The 19612-nt window shown below is 35.9% G+C and overlaps 1 protein-coding gene across 3 annotated transcripts in view; it reads right to left on the bottom strand.

Annotated features, from left to right (window-relative positions):
• LOC105718433 (zinc finger protein 724-like) overlaps positions 1-19612 on the bottom strand; it is a 41656-nt gene that overhangs the window by 7144 nt on the left and 14900 nt on the right. For 2 of the 3 annotated variants that reach the window (XM_064362775.1, XM_064362773.1), the window contains exons 2-3: positions 18174-18300; positions 16948-17043 (exon numbers count right to left, since the gene is read on the bottom strand). In XM_064362775.1, coding sequence (XP_064218845.1) covers positions 16948-17043; positions 18174-18300 — 223 coding nt within the window. The remainder of the gene's footprint in view (positions 1-16947; positions 17044-18173; positions 18301-19612) is intronic. The other variant, XM_064362774.1, reaches the window with a different exon arrangement.

Below are 19612 nucleotides of genomic sequence, written 5' to 3'. Positions count from 1 at the left end.
ACAGAGGCCTCGGAGGCAACACAACATATCTACAATCACCCGATCTTTGACAAACCTGACAAAAACAAGCAATGGGGAAAGGATTCCCTGTTTAATAAATGATGTTGGGAAAACTGGCTAGCCATATACAGAAAGCAGAAACTCGACCCCTTCCTGGCACCTTACACTAAAATTAACTCCAGATGGATTAAAGACTTAAACATAAGACCTAACACCATCAAAACCCTAGAAGAAAATCTAGGCAAAACCATTCAGGACATAGGCGTAGGCAAGGACTTCATGACCAAAACACCAAAATCATTGGCAACAAAAGTCAAAATAGACAAATGGGACCTAATCAAACTCCACAGCTTCTGCACAGCAAAAGAAACAGTCACTAGAGTGAATCAGCAACCAACAGAATGGGAAAAAATTTTTGTAGCTTACCCATCTGACAAAGGGCTGATATCCAGAATTTACAAAGAACTAAAACAGATTTACAAGAAAGAAACAAACAAGCCCATTCAAAAGTGCATGAAAGATATGAACAGATACTTTACAAAAGAAGACATACAAAAGGCCAACAAATATATGAAATAATGCTCATCATCACTGGTCATTAGAGAAATGCAAATCAAAACTACATTGAGATACCATCTCATGCCAGTTAGAATGGCGATCATTAAAAAATCTGGAGACAACAGATGCTGGAGAGGATGTGGAGAAATAGGAACACTTTTACACTGTTGGTGGGAGTGTAAATTAGTTCAACCATTGTGGAAGACAGTGTGGTGATTCCTCAATGACCTAGAAATAGAAATTCCATTTGACCCAGCAATCCCATCACTGGGTATATATCCAAAGGATTATAAATCGTTCTACTATAAGGACACATGCACACGAATGTTCATTGCAGCACAGTTTACAATAGCAAAGACCTGGAACCAACCCAAATGCCCATCGATGATAGACTGGACAGGGAAAATGTGGCACATATACACCATGGAATATTATGCAGCCATCTAAAACTATGAGTTCGTGTCCTTTGTAAGGACATGGATGAACCTGGAGGCCATCATTCTCAGCAAACTGACACAAGAACACAAAATCAAACATCGCCTGTTCTCACTCATAGACGGGTATTGAACAATGAGAACACATGGACACAGGGAGGGTAGCACTATACACTGGGGTCTGTTGGGGGGAAATAGGGGAGGGACAGTAGGGGGTGGGGAGTTGGGGAGAGATAGCATGGGGAGAAATGCCAGATATAGGTGAAGGGGAGGAAGGCAGCAAATCACTGCCACATATGCACCAATGCAACAATCTTGCATGTTCCTCACATGTACCCCAAAACCTAAAATGCAATAAAAAACAAACAAACAAACAAAAAAACAAATTACTTCATTGCTAGACTAAGATTTGTATACTCTATACATCTAACCTATAAAATTATACAAACTGCATGAGCAAGATGGCATAGAAAAGCACCACAGGCCCTACTTCCTTTATAGACATCTAAATTCAATGAAAACATACTGAACAAAACACATTTGTGGAAGATTTATAAATAAGTTTCTTGTGTGCAGTACCCCAGGTGAGCACAATGCAAAGAATCACATAGAAAAATAATTCTGTTACACTTATCCAGCAGAGCTCTTCCTGCTCCCAAACCAGAATGTAGTGCCCTTAGAAGTAAACTGCCAATGTCTGGTTTTCAATTTTACCACAATAAATAAATAAATAAAATAAACCCTAGAAAAATAGTGACACATACATTTCTATTTCTAGCATCTAAGAGTCTTTTCACAAACTGGCTTCTGTCTTCCATGGCATTAAATACTAAAGAAAGTGGTGGCTAATATGGTTTGGGTCTCTATTTCCACTTAAACCTCATTTTGAATTGTAGATTTCCTAATTCTCACTAGTTGTGGAAGAAACCTGGTGGGAATTAACTGAATTATGGGTATGGGTATATCCTATGTTGTTCTTGTGATAGGAGTCTCACAAAATCTGATATTTTTTATAAAGGAGAGTTCCTCTGCCCATGCCCCTTCTCTGACTGCCACCATGTAAGATGTCACTTTGCTTTGTCTTTATTTTCTGCCACAGTTATGAGCCCTCCTTAGCCATGTTGAACAGTGAGTCCATTGAACCTTTTTTCTTTATAAATTACATAGTCTTGGGTATGTCTTTTTGGCAGCATGAAAGCAGACTACTATAATAGCATTTTTTGGAATTACGGTTTGAATCTGCTAAGATCTAAGGTAGATGCTACAGCAGTAGAGAGACTGCAGTACTACAGAGAGAAAACACATGTAGCAAATGAGGACTGGCCATTAAGCAGAAACACTAATAAATTTCTTTAAAAATAAACAAATTTTCAGACAAGATACATCCTAAGAACATGTCTGAGAAATTCCCAGAATCTCTGGCTAAAAATAGGTTTTAATGTATGCCAGAAAAAAAATCTACATTTCAAGGACTGTGACAGGTAGATTTTTTTTAAATGTCCAAATCTCAATCCAAAATTACAATGAGTAGAAAATATTACAGCAAAACAGCCCCATATAAAAATTATAAACTGTTCAGAAAGGAAACATAAAAAATGAAGATGTATAAACTAATTTTTTTAAATTTAAATAAATTAAATAATAGTAAGAGGAACACAGACAACTATTAAAAACTTAAAAATTAGAATAAGCACAAAAATATTTAAAATATCAAAAAATTGTAAAAGCTAAACATGCAAAAAGAAATAACTAAAAAATTCTGGAAGAAAAAATAATGTAAAAAGGTAGAAGCTCAATAAAACAAACTGGGATATGCTCATAGATATTTATAACAAACACATATATAAATACAATTTCAAAAGTCACAGATGGAAAGAAAATCTTGGGTGCTGCAAGAGAAAAGTGATGTGTCATTTACAAGCATAGTCTTATAAGATAACCAGTGAGTTTGCCAAAAAATTTGCAGGCTAGAAGGAAACTCTGTGTTACAGTCAAAGTCCTCAAAAAAAAAAAAAAAAAGAAAATCTGTTAAGGGAGAATAATATCAACAGCAAAACTGCTCTACAAACATTAAAATAAAAAAAAAAAAAACCTTCCAAAATAACTACATTCTGAGAAAGTATATTGGCACAGCATGTGTGCTATATATCAAAGTTGATAAAATGAATTTTTTTCACTGAAAATAACATGATTCAAAAAGGAACACTTAATTATTTGAAAATACATTGTTCTGGAAAAGATATGCACATACAAAAAAATTGAATTTCTTAGCATTATCATGATAGTGCAAGAAAATTTATTCTTTAAAATTTATAAAAGCATAGAAATTATTATAAACATCTGTTAATACATGTACAACATAAAAAGATATAATTAGTAATATAAATAACAAATGAGAGCAAATGTAATGAGGAATACTTGCTTGCAACTGAAGCTATATTTTTATAAGATTAAAGTATATTGGCCGGGCACGGTGGCTCATGCCTGTAATCCCAGCACTTTGCGAGGCCAAGGCAGGTGGATCACCAGGTCAAGAGATCAAGACCATCCTTGTCAACATGGTGATACCTCGTCTCTTCTAAAAATATGAAAAATTAGCTGGGCATTGTGGCACGTGCCTGTAATCCCAGCTACTCAGGAGGCTGAGGCAGGAGAATTGCCTGAATCCAGGAGGTGGAGGTTGTGGTGAGCCGAGATCATGCCATTGCACTCCAGCCTGGGTAACAAGAGCAAAACTCTGTCTCAAAAAAAAGATTAAAGTATATTGTTGTATCTTTTAGAGGGTTTATGTAATCCACAAGGTAACACAAAGAAAATATCTGTACAGATACATGAAAGAAAATAAGAAAGTGAAAGTATATTAATACAGAAATTAAAGACACAAAGGAAGATTAGAAAGAGAGGAAATGAGGAAGAAAGATACAAGAATCAAATAAAGCAATAAAATAACATTAGTAATTCTATTTAAGAAAATTATATATATATAATATATATATTATATGTATATACACACATATATAATTAACTTTCCAATCAAGAGACATACTTTCAATAATGAGATTTAAGAAACATACTTTAAAAACCAACACCCAACTTGCCTTCCTACAAGTCAGTTCAGATTTCATGACAGAAAAAAAACAAAACAAAACCTGAAAGTGGCAAAATAGTAGATGTTCCATGCAAATATTAACCAACTGAGAGTAGAACAGGTCAAAATCATATACGAGCTATATTTTAAGTCAAAAACTATCAGATTTTTAAAAATTTATTTTAAGTCCAAACTCCAAAGATACAAAGAAAGATATTAAGTAATAACAGATTCATTCACTGGGAACTTATGACACATTTGTATGTACATTTATTTGTGTGTGTGTGTGTGTTTCTGTGTGTGGTGTGTATCTCACATTAAGGTTCCAAGTATATAAAGAAAATATTGACAAAACTGAAGAATCACAGAGTATATATAAGTACAGTAGGATATTTCAATACCCCACATTCTATAATAAAAATTAAACAAGACAGAATATTAGTAAAGAAAAAGAGGAATTGAAGGCAGTATAAAACAATTATTCCTAACAGAGGTATAGAGAACACTCATCTACAAAATCAGGATACACTCATCTCTGTAACTCATACAACATTCTCCTTCCTAGGCCACCTGTTAGGCCAAAAAAACAACAACAACAACAACAAAAAAAAAAGTCTTAACATGAGAGCAAAATTTTTAAAACTAGTATCATCAAATATCATTTAAAACAAATATCAAAATGGAATGAGAGTTTAAAACAACAATAAAAACTGAAAAATTCACAAATATATAGAAATTAAACAACAAACTGTTTAACATGCTGTTGTTCAAAGGTGGAAATAACTAATATTGTAAAGATGTCCATACTGCTCAATGTACTCTACAAATTTAATGCAATGCTGTTGGAATTTCACACTGCATTCTTGAAGTAATGCAAATTTCTGTCACCAAATCATTCAGTAGGTATAATTTAAAATATAAAAGTACTAAATATTACTTGGTTTTCAAAAACTAGAAAATATTCTAACAACTATAAAAATACATTTCAATGGCATTATGCAAATAAAATAAGCCAGCCAGAAAAAGAAAGAGATTGTATAAGATACAGAAAGCAGTTGCACTCTCAGAAACAGAAAACAGAGTGGTGTTTGAAAAGTTCCAGGAAATGAGACAAATTTATGTTATGTAATGTGTATTGAGGTTTAGCTTTGCAAGATAAAAAATCTAGCAATATGTAGCATAATAATGTCAATGTAATTAACAGGACTAGAATGAATATTTAATAATATTGTATTGTAAATTTTGTTGTGTGGTTTTGACAAGTAAAAATGAACAATGACTAGAATACTTTCAGATATATAACAGTTTTTAAATTAACTTCAAATCTAAGATATTCTCCTGGGCAGGTGCAATGGCTCACACCTCTAATCCCAGTACTTTGGGAGGCTGAGGCAGGTGGATCACAAGGTCAGTAGATTGAGACCATCCTGGCCAAAATGGTAAAACCCCATCTCTACTAAAATACAAAAAATTAGCTGGGTGTGGTGGCAGCACTTGTAGTCCCACGTACTCCAGAGGCTGAGGCAGGGGAATTGCTTGAACCTAGGAGGCAGAGGTTGCAGTGAGCTGCGATTGCACCACAGCACTCCAGCCTGGTGACAGGGCAAGACTCTGCCAAAAAAAAAAAAAAAAAAATTCTTCCACACAAAAATAATACAGATTCACAGATAGATGTTGAAATTAAAAAAGGATATGATAAGTCAGTGAGATATGGTTAAATAATCATTCACAATAAACATACACAACAAACACACAAGTCATAAAAAAATGCCACAGATAATATTTGTCCAGGCAAAAAAACATAAGAGATCATTATATTGGCAATAGAAATATGGCTAATTCATATTTGATGTTGCTCCACACTGTCTTAAATTATAAAGAGTTAAATATTGTCATATACAGTTATAAACATGATTAACAATGTACTATAATTATAAAAACATTGTCATATACAATTATAAATTGTGGTTATAATCATAACACAATTAACTGGTGTGAGATGACATATCCTAAAATATATAATACAAAAATATAAAACACTGAAACAAAATTAAAAATGGAATGAAAAACTGATTGGACATCATCAAGTAGATGAATATATTCATAAAAGGAATCTTAGAAGAACACAGGAAAAAAGTAATATGGAGGTTACTTGAAAACAAAAAAGTCAAACAACTCCGAAATTTCGATGCAATAAAAAAATTTCTTACCACTAATACTTAATAAATTATTTTACTTCAAAAAGAAGATATAAATAAATACTTCCCAAAATAAAAGGTGAGAGTGTTCATCATTACTACTGTAGTCCTAACTCTGCTTAGAAAAAAAAAAAAGAAAGAAATGCTAAAATGAGTTCATTTTTTGAAAAATAAAATGATACTGAACAGCATCATAAAACCACATACATATGTAAAGCTCTCTATTAGATGTAAATATACACACATATAGAAGTCTTTACTATTGTAATCATGGTGCATAAAACTCTTAAGGTTGTACAGAATATGATAAACAAAATACAAGTCTGCATAAATCTGTTAATAGATATACAATATAAAATAATTTTAAAATCAACAACACACTGGAAAATACAGAAGTATACTTTTTGTATTCAATTGAGGTTGTTATGAGATTAAAATATATTCTTTTAACTTAAGATGTTTTATGTAATTTCCATATTTTAAGATGGTTACAAAAGGAATACTTATAAAAATATGCAAAACAAAATAAAAAAAACCACAGCAAAATTAAAATAAAAATTAAGGCAGCAAAACAGAAAATGAGAAAGCATATCTACAAAAAACAAAAAAAACTGAGAATAAAACTGGTAATACCAACTGGACTTTCTTCTTTTTCTTTTTCCTTTTTTTTTTTTTTTTGAAATGGAGACTTGCTCTGTTGCTCAGACTGGAGTCTCGCTCTGTTGCCCAGGCTGGAATCCTGTGGTGCAATCTTGGCTCACTGCAACCTCCACCACCCAGGTTCAAGCAATTCTTCTGCCTCAGCCTCCTGAGTAGCTGTGATTACAGGTGCCTGCCACCATACCCATATAATTTTTTTGTATTTTAGTAGAAACTGGGTTTCACCATGTTTCACATGCTGGTCTCAAACTCCTGACCTCGTGATTCACCTGCCTTGGCCTCGCAAAGTGTTGGGATTACAGGTGTGAGTCACCACACCTGGCCATTAACTGCATTTTTAAGCAATCAAATAAAATACAAATTAATTAAACTACTTAATAAAAAGAAATGTAATTCCAGGACTTTGGGAGTACAAGGTGGACTGAACACTTGATCCCAGGAATTCAAGCCTAGCTTGCGCAAAACAAAAAACTCAGAGTAACATTTTAGACTGTATTAATTACTTTGCATATAGAGGAATACCTAAAAGTGGACAATTTATAAAGAAAAAAAGGTTTATTTGGCTGACAAGTCAGCAGACTGTACAAGAAGTGTGTGCCAGCATCTGCTTCTGGTGAGGGTCTCGGGAAGCTTACAATCATGCTGGCAGACAAAGAGTAACTGGACATATCACATGATAAGAGACACAACAAGTGTGAGTGAAGTAGCCATGTTATTTTAAGGAACCAGCTCTCACTTGAATTAATGGAGTGTAAACTTATGATTACCAAGAGGATGGTATCAAGCCATTCATGAGAAACTTACCCCATGACCCAAACACCTCTGCCCTGCTGCAACCCAAACACCTCTGATCCCCTATGACCCAAACACTTCCCACCAGGTTCCACATCCAACACTGAGGATTATAATGCAAGATAAAATTTGGAGAACCTGGACATCTATACCACATAATAAACCATCCATACCATATAATAAGAATAAAAGAAGTTTTGTACTTTCCAGTCAATAGCAAGGGAATACATAATATTCTTACTTGTACCTGGTGTGCTCTGTTAGGACACATAACATGTCTTATTAAATGATGAATACTCACTAAGTGCAGTGGCTCATGCCTATAATTCCAACACTTTGGGAGACCAGGTAAAAGGATCACTTGGGGCCAGAAGTTTGAGACCAGCATGGCTAAAATAGTGAGATCTTGTCACCGCACATAATCAAAAAATGAGCTAGTGCATGTCTGTACTGCCAGCTACTTGGGAGACTGAGGTAGGAAGGATCACTTGAGCCAGGGAGGTTGAGGCTGCAGTGAACTGAAATCATACCACTGTACTCTGACCTGGGCAACAGAGTAACAACAGAAACAACAAATAATAAACAACAACAAACAAATGTAAGATTGTATTGGTACATTTTCACATTGCTGATAAAGAAATACCTGAGGGGGGGAGTTTAATTGGACTTAGAGTTTCACATGGCTCGGGAGGCCTCAGAATCATGGCAGGAGATGAAAGGTACTTCTTACATTGTGGCAGTAAGAGAAAATGAGAAAGATGGAAAAGCAGAAACCCTGATAAACCATCAGATCTCATAAGACTTGATCATCACCACAAGAACAGAACAAGGGAAACTGCCCCCCTGATTAAAATGATCTCCCACCAGGTCTCTCCTACAACATGTCAATTTATGGGAGTGCAATTCAAAATGAAATTTGGGTGGGGACAGAAAGCCAAACCATATCAAAGACCAAAATAACACCCATGTGCTTTTTGACCAAAACTGAATGTAACTTAGAATTAATAGCAAAAATAAAACTGGCAAATCAAAAACCATATGAAATTAAAACACACTCTTCAAAATATTCTTGCTCAACAGTCAACAACTTAAATTTTGAAGATGTTACTACAACATACAGTGATATACAAATGTAATATAATTTCTATAAATATCCCCATAGCAACTTTTTACAAGAATATTGGTTGAAATTTTAAAATTTGACTATGAACTATACCAAACACCCATGAAAATTAACAAAGAGGCATTAGACTTCCTGATTTGAACATATATTAAAAGCTACAATAACAAAAACAATGTGGTACTAACACAAAGACAGATAAACAGATAAAAGAACAGAATAGAGAACTCAGAAATAAACTGTTTTGTATACGATCTAATAATCTTCTACCATGTTGCCATGACCACACAATAAAGTGAAATAATATTTCATCAAATTTGAGTAATAATTTGATTTTATAATCAAAATATAATGTTGAAAACTAAAAATCTATACCGATAAAATCAAGTTGGAGCATTTTCTTGAGCCATATACAAAAATAGTTTAAATAAAATACTTAGACACAATAAAATAACAAATCTCTTTGAAACAAAATAAGGGAAAGACACGACATTGATCTTGGCACCATTTTCTTAGATATAACATTAAATGCAGGACCAACAAAGAAAAGAACAGAAACATTTAACTACATTATAATTCAATATTTCTGTACACCAAAGAAAACATTCAATAGAGTGACAATACCTTTTAGAAAACGAATGAAAAATTTACTAATCACATGTGATAGGAGTTAATATTCAGAATATATAAACAACTCTTAAAATTTAAAAACAGTTGAATAACTAGATTTAGAAATGGACACATAATTTAACTAAACAGAAAGATGCATTTGAGAGGATATTTAAAAATTAGTAATTTGTAGAGAAATGCATAAAAATTATAATGAAAACTGAAATCACCTCACACCAATTAGAATGGCCATTAGAAATCTTTTAAAAGCAGCAAATCCATTGATGATGCAATATGAATGCAACACATGCTGATTGTTGGTGGAAGACAAAAATATAGCCATCATTTAAAAATGTTATAAATGTTGCTCAAATAATTAAACATGAAAGTATCACCAAATACAGAAATTCCAATTATGAATCTATATCCAAAGTATGCAACTCAGGACCTGGAAGATATATTTAACCATCTATGTTTATTGAACCACTATTCACAAAAGCCAAAAGGTGGAAGCAACTCAGTTGTTTTTTGATTTGTATACACACCACAAAATATAACATATACATACAGTGGAATATTATTTAGCCTTAAAAAAAACTTGTCACATTTAAAAATATTGTCAGATTTAAGATAAACCTTGAGAACAGTATATTACCTAAACTAAGCCAGTAACAAAGCAATTAATACTATATGATACCACTTATATGAGATCTGTCAAGCAGTCACATTTATAAAAACAGAAAGGGGAAGAATGTTTCTCAAGGGCTGAAAGGAGGGTAAAATGAGCAGTTGTTACTTAACAGGTTTTGAGTTTTCATTTTACAAATGTAAAATTTCTTTAAGTTTTTTGAATAACAATGTGAATATACTTGACATGCCAGAAGTGAACAGTTTTTTTGTTTGTTTGTTTGTTTCATTTTTCAAAGACAGGGTAAGGCCAGGTGCAGTGGCTCATGCCTGGAATCCCAGCAATCTGGGAGATCAAGGCGGGTGGATTGCCTGAGGTTGAGAGTTCAAGACCAGCCTGATCAACAGGGAGAAACTGTCTCTACTAAAAATACAAAATTAGCTAGGCATGGTGGTACAAGCCTGTTAACCCAAGTACTCAGGAGACTGAGGCATGAGAATCACTTGGACCCAGGAGGCAGAGATTGCAGTCAGCCAAGATCACACCATTGCACTCCAGCCTGGGCAACAAAAAAGAAACTCCATCTCAAAATAAATAAATAAATAAAGATAGGATATAACTCTGTCATCCAAGATTCCAAGATGAAGTGCAATGGCACAATTATGGCTCAACGTAGCCTGACACTTTCAGGCTCAAGTAATTCTGCCCCATCAATCTCCCAAGTTGCTGGGACCACAATCCCAGCCATGTCTGGCTATTTTTAATTTTTTTTTTTTTTTTTTTTTTTTTGCAGAGAAGGATTCTTTATATGTTTACCAGCCTGGTCTCAATCTTTTGGGCTCAAGCACTTAAATCAAATACTTTGAAAATAATACAGCTATGATGCCTTTTAGCTCATGGCTATCACTCTAGTGGGATGGTTATCACAGGAAAGTGTGGTCTTATAAATCTCATAGTAGGCCATTGCCTCTGGGAGGAAAACATAAAATGACACCAGTTCCCACCTAAAGTCAGAGGCATCTGACACTCTAAGATTGGATCCCAAAATGAGACACCCCTGGCTGAGATTCTGAGGTCTAGTACTAAACCTTACTTAGAATTGTCTCTCAGGCTGTGCACGGTGGCTTATGCCTGTAATCCCAGCACTTTGGGAGGCCACGGCGGGCAGACCACCTAAAGTCAGGAGTTCGAGACAGCCTGACCACATGGAGAAACCCCGTCTCTACTAAATGTACAAAAATTAGCTGGTCATAATTGGCACATGCCTGTAATCCCAGCTATTTGGGAGGCTGAGGCAGGAGAATTGTTTAAACCCAGGAGGCGGAGGTTGTAATGAGCCGAGATTGCACCATTGCATTCCAGCCTAGGCAACAAGAGTGAAACTCCATCTCAAAAAAAAAAAAAAAAAATTCTTACATTTGAAATACCACTTCACCCTGAACACTGTATGAAATGTAGAGTTTACCACTGAATGGGAAAGTGAAATGGCATTGTAGGTACATAGGCTTTTGTGCTGCGGTTCTAAGCAGTGGGCATAATTAGCATGTGATGCTCTCCTTTGGTGCTGTTTGGTCCCAGAGTTCTTTGGAGTCTGGAGAGTTTGGGACTTTAAACTGCCTTAGCCAAAATTTTGGTTCACAGCATTTATTGGATTAGCTATTGGGCCAAACCAAATAAAACCAGGGAGAGAGAAGCTGTGTCATGTCTAGGGTTCCAAGCCGTTAGATCTTAGTTTGTGTGTACACATGTCTAGATGTGTTTGTTTATATACTTATTGTTAAATGTTGTGTCTACCAAATTGGTCTGTAAGTAAGAGTGCTCATGCAAGTAAGTGTAAGCAATTTTTTTTCTTTCTTTCTTTTTAATTTTTTTAATTTTTTTTTTTGGAGACAGATTCTCACTCTGTTGCCCAGGCCTGAGTGCAGTGCGAACTCCATCTCCCTAGTTCAAGGGATTCTCCTGTCTCAGCCTCTTGAGTAGCTGGGATTACAGGTGTGCCACCATGCCCAGATAATTTCATATTTTTAGTAGAGATGGAGTTTACACATCTCTACTAAATTTAGCCAGGCTGATATTGAAATTCTGACCTCAGGTGATCTGCCCACCTCGGCCTCCCAAAGTATTGGGATTAAAGGCATGAGCCAATGCACCCAGCCAGCAATTTTTAAATACATGTGACTTAAATATAACTTAAGTAAATAAGCTAGCTTTAAAATTATTGCTAAAATAAAAATAGAAATGTCTATAAAATGTAGACATACTTTTCAAATTATGCAAGTAGAAACTAGGTTGGTTAAATGCTTCAAGGTCACTAACTGCTTCTTTGGACTTTTAAAGTTGTTTGACTTTCCTGCTTTACAGGTTGGTAAGAGCTGGAAACATATACCATGTCCCTAGCTAGGCCAGAAACAGTCAAACATGATCTGCACCTAAGGATGTAAAACTGAAATAACTTACCAGGTATTTCACCAAAATTAAGGATTGCTGACAGTTGCCATTATAACATGTAATTGAGACTACTGAAAACAGATTTGCATGCAAGGTGTGTAAAGAAAGTGAACTATGTCTTTAATGAAAGACTGTAAGAAGGTGTGAAAATGCAAATTTTTGCCTAGTTTAGAGAGTTAAAGGATTGTTTTCAAATAAGATAAACATAAAGGTTTAAACAGGTTATGGAAAGTGTGTAAAAATTATAAAGAGGATCTATGTGTCCACATATTGATTAAATTCAATAAAATATTATTTGGTTTTTCCATAAATTGAACATTGGAATAAAAGTACAACAAGGGTGTCTTGAAGCACTGACCTACTCTTTAACACAAATTTGTAAAGGGTTATAAAAGTTTAAGAAGAATTGCACCTCGTGATCAAACTGGTTAAGATTGGATGAAATTATCTATAAGGTTTCATTAAAAAAGTTGGGGTTGACAATAATAGACTAATGCAAGTGTGAAATTTGGCTTTCTTTCCCTTGAAAAAAGATTTTTCTTTGACTTATGAATAAACCATCTAAAAAAGAAGGAAAAGACAAGAAACAGATTGTTTGAAATACTGGATCCTCCCTCTTGCAGAGTTTTTGCTTTAAAAAACAAAACAAAAAACTATGTGTCTTTTAAACAGAGGACTTATGGTAACCTAATTTTCTATTAAATGTTTTGAGGCTTTAAAGCTTCTAAGTTGTCTTTTTTAACCCCTAGCTTTTGGATGCTATAGAGGGCCCCTGGGGCATCCAAGGGAGAGGTAAGCAGGATTATTTGACATGTTTATTGACATAGGATTGTTGATCAGATAGTCTTTGATTTTCAGGTAATGTTTTAGTGAAAATGTTAATGTGTGTTCCAAAAATCGTATGGGAATCCTGGAATTCTGATGTCTGAGTTTGTGTTATCAATCATAATTAAAGTTATTGTGTTAGGCTATTGTAAATCACAAAGGTAACTAAATTTCCTTTGTTAATCATATTTTTCACTGGGGAAGGGCAGGATCTTTCCTCCCAGGTGCAGCAGCAGCAGCTGCCTGACTCATGGCTACAGACCTGGGCCTCCTGCTACACAAGGACAAGCAGGAGCTCTGCCCCTTTTGAGTTGGTGGGGTTGGAGCACCCTGGGTGCAAATGCAGCCACCCTCCCATGTAGAAGACATGGGCATCTCTGCTGCCTACAGCCTTGGGGTCCTGGGAAGGTGCTCCCCCATTTCTGCTGGCTTGGAGGTTTCTGCTCCTGCTTCATGGCCTCACTCCTCTCCCAGCACCTGCACACTCCAATCTCAGAGCAGGGTTGGAGCCAAGCCCATGGGTCATATATGGCAGTAGGAGGTAGACAGATTTCTTGGCAGAAAAGAGAAAGTCCCTTGTAGAGTGCCACCTTTAGGGGCCCACAGACCAGAATGGGGACTTCTGGTGCCTCATCCTGGCCTGCCTATGGCCACCCATGGACCAACTGTAATGACCTTACTCCCCTCTGAGATCCAGAAAAGCCCTGGCCTCAGACAGAGAGGGCAGAGGACACAGAAACCATGTGATGATCAGCTGCAGAGATGAGCTACCTTCTCTGCTGGCAGCTTCGGAGACCTCTGAACACCCTGCCTGCAGAGAGAAGCCTCTCCTCAGGGCCTCCTCTCTGCTGAGAGCTAAACACTTGATGGGATGACCTGTCTACAGAGAAGAGCTACCCACTGTGTGTCCCCTCTGAACTCTTCTAACACTAAATAAATATCCTCTTTGTTTTCTTCACCCTTCACTTGTCTGCATACCTTATTCTTCCTGGATGCAGGACAAGAACTCAGGAAATGGGGCCCCTGGCCACAGAGGGTTTCCAGGAAAAAAAAACTGACACCTCAAAGATTCTGTAACACATGCATAACATGTATATTCTAACATGTTATCCTAAATGTCTGAATCTAATGTTGCAGACAGATTTGAAATAGAAGACAGAACGTAGAAATGTGTAGAGATAGTAACATCAGTAAAATGGAAAAATAACAGGTGCTCTATTTTCTGATTCCCCCAGAGCAAGAAAATTTGTCAGCCATCCCTGACAAAAATGCCTACATACTGGAGTCAGACATCATGGCTCACCCCTATAATGACAGCTACATGGTACATTGAGGTTGGAAAATTGTTGCAGGGAAGTATTTCAAGACCAGGCTGATTTATGTGGCAAGACCCCATCTCAAAGATAAGTGCCTTTAATAGAGCTTTGAGATACAGGAAGGAAGTTGCAAAACTCTGCTAAAGCCCAAAATTGAGGAGTGTTCCTTTCAGAAGGCAGGCCTTCATTAATGTAGCAAACTACAGGACCTCTGCTCTTGGCTAAAGACCAGGAAATGAATGGTCCACCCAACTTGGTCTCAATGAGAATTGTGAACTTACTCTGTAACCATCCCAAACTCCTCCCAGCAACCATCTGGGAGAGGCCTTCCACTCCAGGGGCCTGGAGGAAGACACAAATTAATAGACCTGCAGGCAGGCCAGCAGACCTTGGCCTTTACTGTGAGCTCTGAAGCTGTTCAATGACTCAGTTTCAGCTTCCTGGACCACAGTTCATGGCCAGATATGACTACATAGAAACCCACACAGTGACCTAGAAAAATCCTATTTTGGGCCGGGTGCCGTGGCTTATTCTTGTAATCTCAGCACTTTGGGAGGCTGAGGTGGGTGGATCATGAGGTCAGGAGTTCAAGACCAGCCTGGCCTAGGTGGTGAAACCCTGTCTCTACTAAAGATACAAAAATTAGCCAGACATGGTGGCAGGCACCTATATTCCCAGCTACTAGGAGGCTGAGGCAGAGAATTGCTTAAACCTGGGAGGCAAAGGTTGCAGTGAGCCAGGATTGCACCACTGAACTCCAGTGTGGGTGACAGAGTGAGACTCTGTCTCAAAAGAAAAGAAAGAAAGAAGAATCCTCTGGTATTCAGTGAAAGCCATACTGATCCACATCCTGATATAAGGCCCACTGCAGACACCTCCCTTAGTGTCTGCTCTAAAAATCAAAGTCCTGAAGGATATTCAGTCTGTCTAAAAATAAAATGGAAATTATAACTACCCAAGCTCCTTGTCACAAGCCAACTAAAGGTGGACCCTAATGTACACTCAGAAGTCTTGTGACAAACCAAACTACAAACCTTCTCCACTACAAACCCAGAGAGCATCCCATCACCCAGGGGACCTAGCAAAAGAAAATCTTTATGTTCTGAAACCATTTTACAAAAACTTGAAGAGGTATTTGCTCCTTCAAATTCACAGGCACCAATGCAAAACTATATTGTGCCCATTGTCAAGGCTATTTTAACACGGCACTGAAACCACGTGGCAGAAGAATTAGTCAAAAAGTTTTTTAAAGACATTGAAAATGAAGACAAATAAGTAAAAAGTTGCTGTTTCTAGATTGTATAGTCTTATATATAAAGAACTATAAAGACTACATTAAAACCTGTCTAAACTAATAAATATATTCATTAAATTAGAAAAGTAAGACAAAATTAAATTATAAGTTATGTTTCCATACACTTAAACTCTCTGATATAACAGGAAAACAATCTGTTTGGAATAGTATTAAAACAGTAAGTTTCTAAGAAAACAATTAAGCAGATATAAAAAATATTTGCAAGATATCAATAAAAGAAATAAAATAAAATTAAAATTAAATAGAAATTAAAGGAGACCCAAATAAATTTAATTTTTTTATGTCTATAGATTGAAAGAATATTTTTAAAGTGCCATATTATCCAAAGTAATCTATAGATTCTCTGAACCCTTATCAAAATTTCAGTGGTATTTTTATCACAGTCATGAAAAATGCAATTCTAAAATTTACATGAAACTACAATAAACTTTGAATAGTCAAAGCAGTCTTGAGGAAAAAGAACAAAGCAGAAGGACACCATACTTCATAATTTCAAGCTATATTTCAAGGCTATAGTAATAAAAAGCGGATGGACTGTGTAGAAAAATGAACAACAGCAACAAAGATGGGACATAAACCACCACTCACACATTTCAGGTATGATGCTAAAAGAGAATTTAAAACAAGAGTTTAACATAGAGGTTTCTCAAAATTATGCAGATATGTGTGTGTCACCCAAAACGATGGAGAAGCAGTCAGATTGTGCAGTCTCTTATACTTCATGAAGAGGACTTTGGGCTCTTGAAAAAAGATCACCAAAGAGAAAGCAGAATCTTTGGAAAATTTAAAAACATAAGACAGAAGGTACCTCTCTGTGAGTGCAAAATAAAAAAGTCCTCAGGCATCCCAGAAACTATTTCCTTTTCTTTGGAACACAGTTTCCCAAATCACATTTTAAGGACTAACTTTTGCTTCAACTTTTGGACCTCTCATCTGTTGCATTCATTCTCACATACCTGGTGGTTTGGTTACAGTCTCATGTCTCTTCATCCAAGGCTCTTTTCCTTGCTCCAGATAGGTGATCAGGTCTGGCTTAGAGAAAGCAGTACCTGTTTTATTAAAAATAAATAAGGTAACATGAATGTTGTTCATATTCTCCAATTCTCAAGCTAGTAATTTGCTCAATAAGAATGATAGAATACAAAATCTTAGTAAACTAATTCCAAAATAATAATTTATAACAAAAATTTTTAATATTTAAAAAATTTTTAATTTGTATTTTTTGTTTTTGTTTTTGAGATGAAGTTTTATTTGTATTGCCCAGGCTGGAGTGCAATGGCACTATCTCGGCTGACTGCAACCTCCAATCCCTGGGTTCAAGTGATTCTCCTGCCTGAGCCTCTCAAGTAACTGGGATTACAGGCATGCACTACCATGCACAGCTATTATTTTGTAACTTTAGTACAGATGGGGTTTCTACATGTTGGTCAGGCTGGTCTCAAGCTTCTGACCTCAGGTGATTCACCTCCCAAGGTGCTGGGATTACAGACATGAGTCACTATGCCCGGCCTAAATTTGTATGTTCTTAATTTCACTTTCTAGTACTACTGAATCAACTGGTGGTGGAAAGCCAGGCACAGTGGCTCACACCTGTAATCCCAGCACTATCAAAGACTGAGGCAGGTAGATCACCCTGTGGTCAGGAGTTAGAGACCAGCCTGGCCAAAATGGCGGAATCCCATCTCTACTAAAAATACAAAAAAAAAAAAAGTAGTTGGGGGTTGTGATGTGTGCCTGTAATCCCAGCTACTCAGGAGGCTGAGGCAGGAGAACTGCTTTAACCCAGGAGGTGGAGGCTGCAGTGAGCCAAGCTTGCACCACTGCACTCCAGCATGAGAACAGATAAAGATTCCATGTCAAAAACAAGACAAGACAAACAAACAAAAAAACTGGTGGTGGTAATTAGATTTTAAGATGTAAGAAACAATACTTTAAGCCACCAACTTTCTGTCATTAGCAATAATCTACAGTAAAAAGTACAGAGCAGCTTAGGAATGTGGAAAATTCAGATCAACATGAAACATCTTGAAGATATTCCTCTCTAAACAAATTTCCAAAATTTTTTTCAAAACAGGAGTCTTAAACTTATTTATACAAAGCAAAATTACCAAAAACATTTTACAAATAAAATAGAATAAAACCTTTAGGGTGTAATATGAATGCATATTGAAGTTATTCTCACCGAGGAAGATCAGGTTTCTGTAGTTCTCTAGCATCACATCTCTGTATAAATTTTGTTGTGCAGTGTCCAGGCATTGCCACTCTTCCAGAGAGAATTCTATGGCCACATCCATAAATGTCAATGGTCCCTGATAAACACACACACACACACACACACACACAAACATATATTTATCAAGCAGCCATGGGCAGAATTTTTAATTTGACTCAAGATGAAATGAGAGTAAAAGGAAGTGCTTCTAATTTATAGGACTGAATCATAAAATAGTTCTCAACACAGAAATATATTCTAATGTATTCTCTAACTCTGTGTAAAGAGAGTGGCATAATCCACAACATCAGCATATATATAGTAGTTTTCTGGATTACAAAGTATAAAATTCAGGGCATAAACACAAATGTACATTTTTAAGTGCTGTATTTGCATCAAACAAAATGAGCTGTGCATATTTTTCACATGGAAAAGACATGTTAAGTTAGAAGATACCCCTCAAATTTCAATGTGTACAATGAACTGGAGATCATGTATTGCAGATGATTTTTTTCAGATTAGAAATAAAGACTCATTTCTGAATTTCTATTAAGTTCACCAGTAATGTAACTATTTTTGGCCTGATAAGAATATTTTGTCAAACATCCAGTAAATGAAAGAACCTGTTTTTCCCAGTTTCTCTCACCCATAAACACAAGTAAAGACATTTCTGCAAATTGGCCATGTAATTCTAATTAGAAGCCTGGGCTGATAACAACTTAGCTAAGAATTACCTCTCAAGTTTGAATGACCTTATACATCTCTTGGTAATTTTGGCCCCACTCTAGGTAATGTGATTCTGAAGGTTTGCAAAGGGTCCATAAGTGTGTGTTTTAACCAAGTCCACTGTCAATGCTGATGTTGCTCCCCCTGGCCTCATCATTAGAATTAGTTTGAGAAAACAGGCACAGCACAGAATCCCTTACGCTCAGCTCTCTTGTCACAACACAAATAATTTTGGTACAAATGAAGACAATCAATCTCCATCCTACAATATTATATTATTTGCTGGATCTTTAGGAGAAAGTAGTAAGTCTGCATTTGGAAAACAGCATGTACACAGGTATTAATGCAATGTTTATTAAGCAAGTACTATGTGATCAAGAGTATGTTACAAAGAACTGTGCTAGGAATAACATATCATGAGATTTAATCTTCATAACACACTGGGGTTGGCACTACGTATCATCGGTTGTTAAAAAAATGTGTAGAATAAAAGCTAAATATAGTCAGATGAGAGGGATACAGAAGAGGTTAATGTAGTTTAGAGAAATTATTATTGTATTTATGATTATTTTCTTGTTACTGGTTTAACAACTACTGGATCTGAAGGAATAGAAAACCAGTTGCTAGATGGAAAGTCTCTGCAAGCACTGGTTATAATAGAAAATTTAAAAATTAAGACAACA

This window comes from Aotus nancymaae, unplaced genomic scaffold (genome assembly GCF_030222135.1).
Source record: "Aotus nancymaae isolate 86718 unplaced genomic scaffold, 86718_ANA_hifiasm-v0.15.2.pri h1tg000049l, whole genome shotgun sequence".
NCBI lineage: Eukaryota > Metazoa > Chordata > Mammalia > Primates > Aotidae > Aotus > Aotus nancymaae.
The sequence above is the reverse complement of the archived record's forward strand: the minus strand, read 5'-3'. Positions and strand labels throughout refer to the sequence as shown.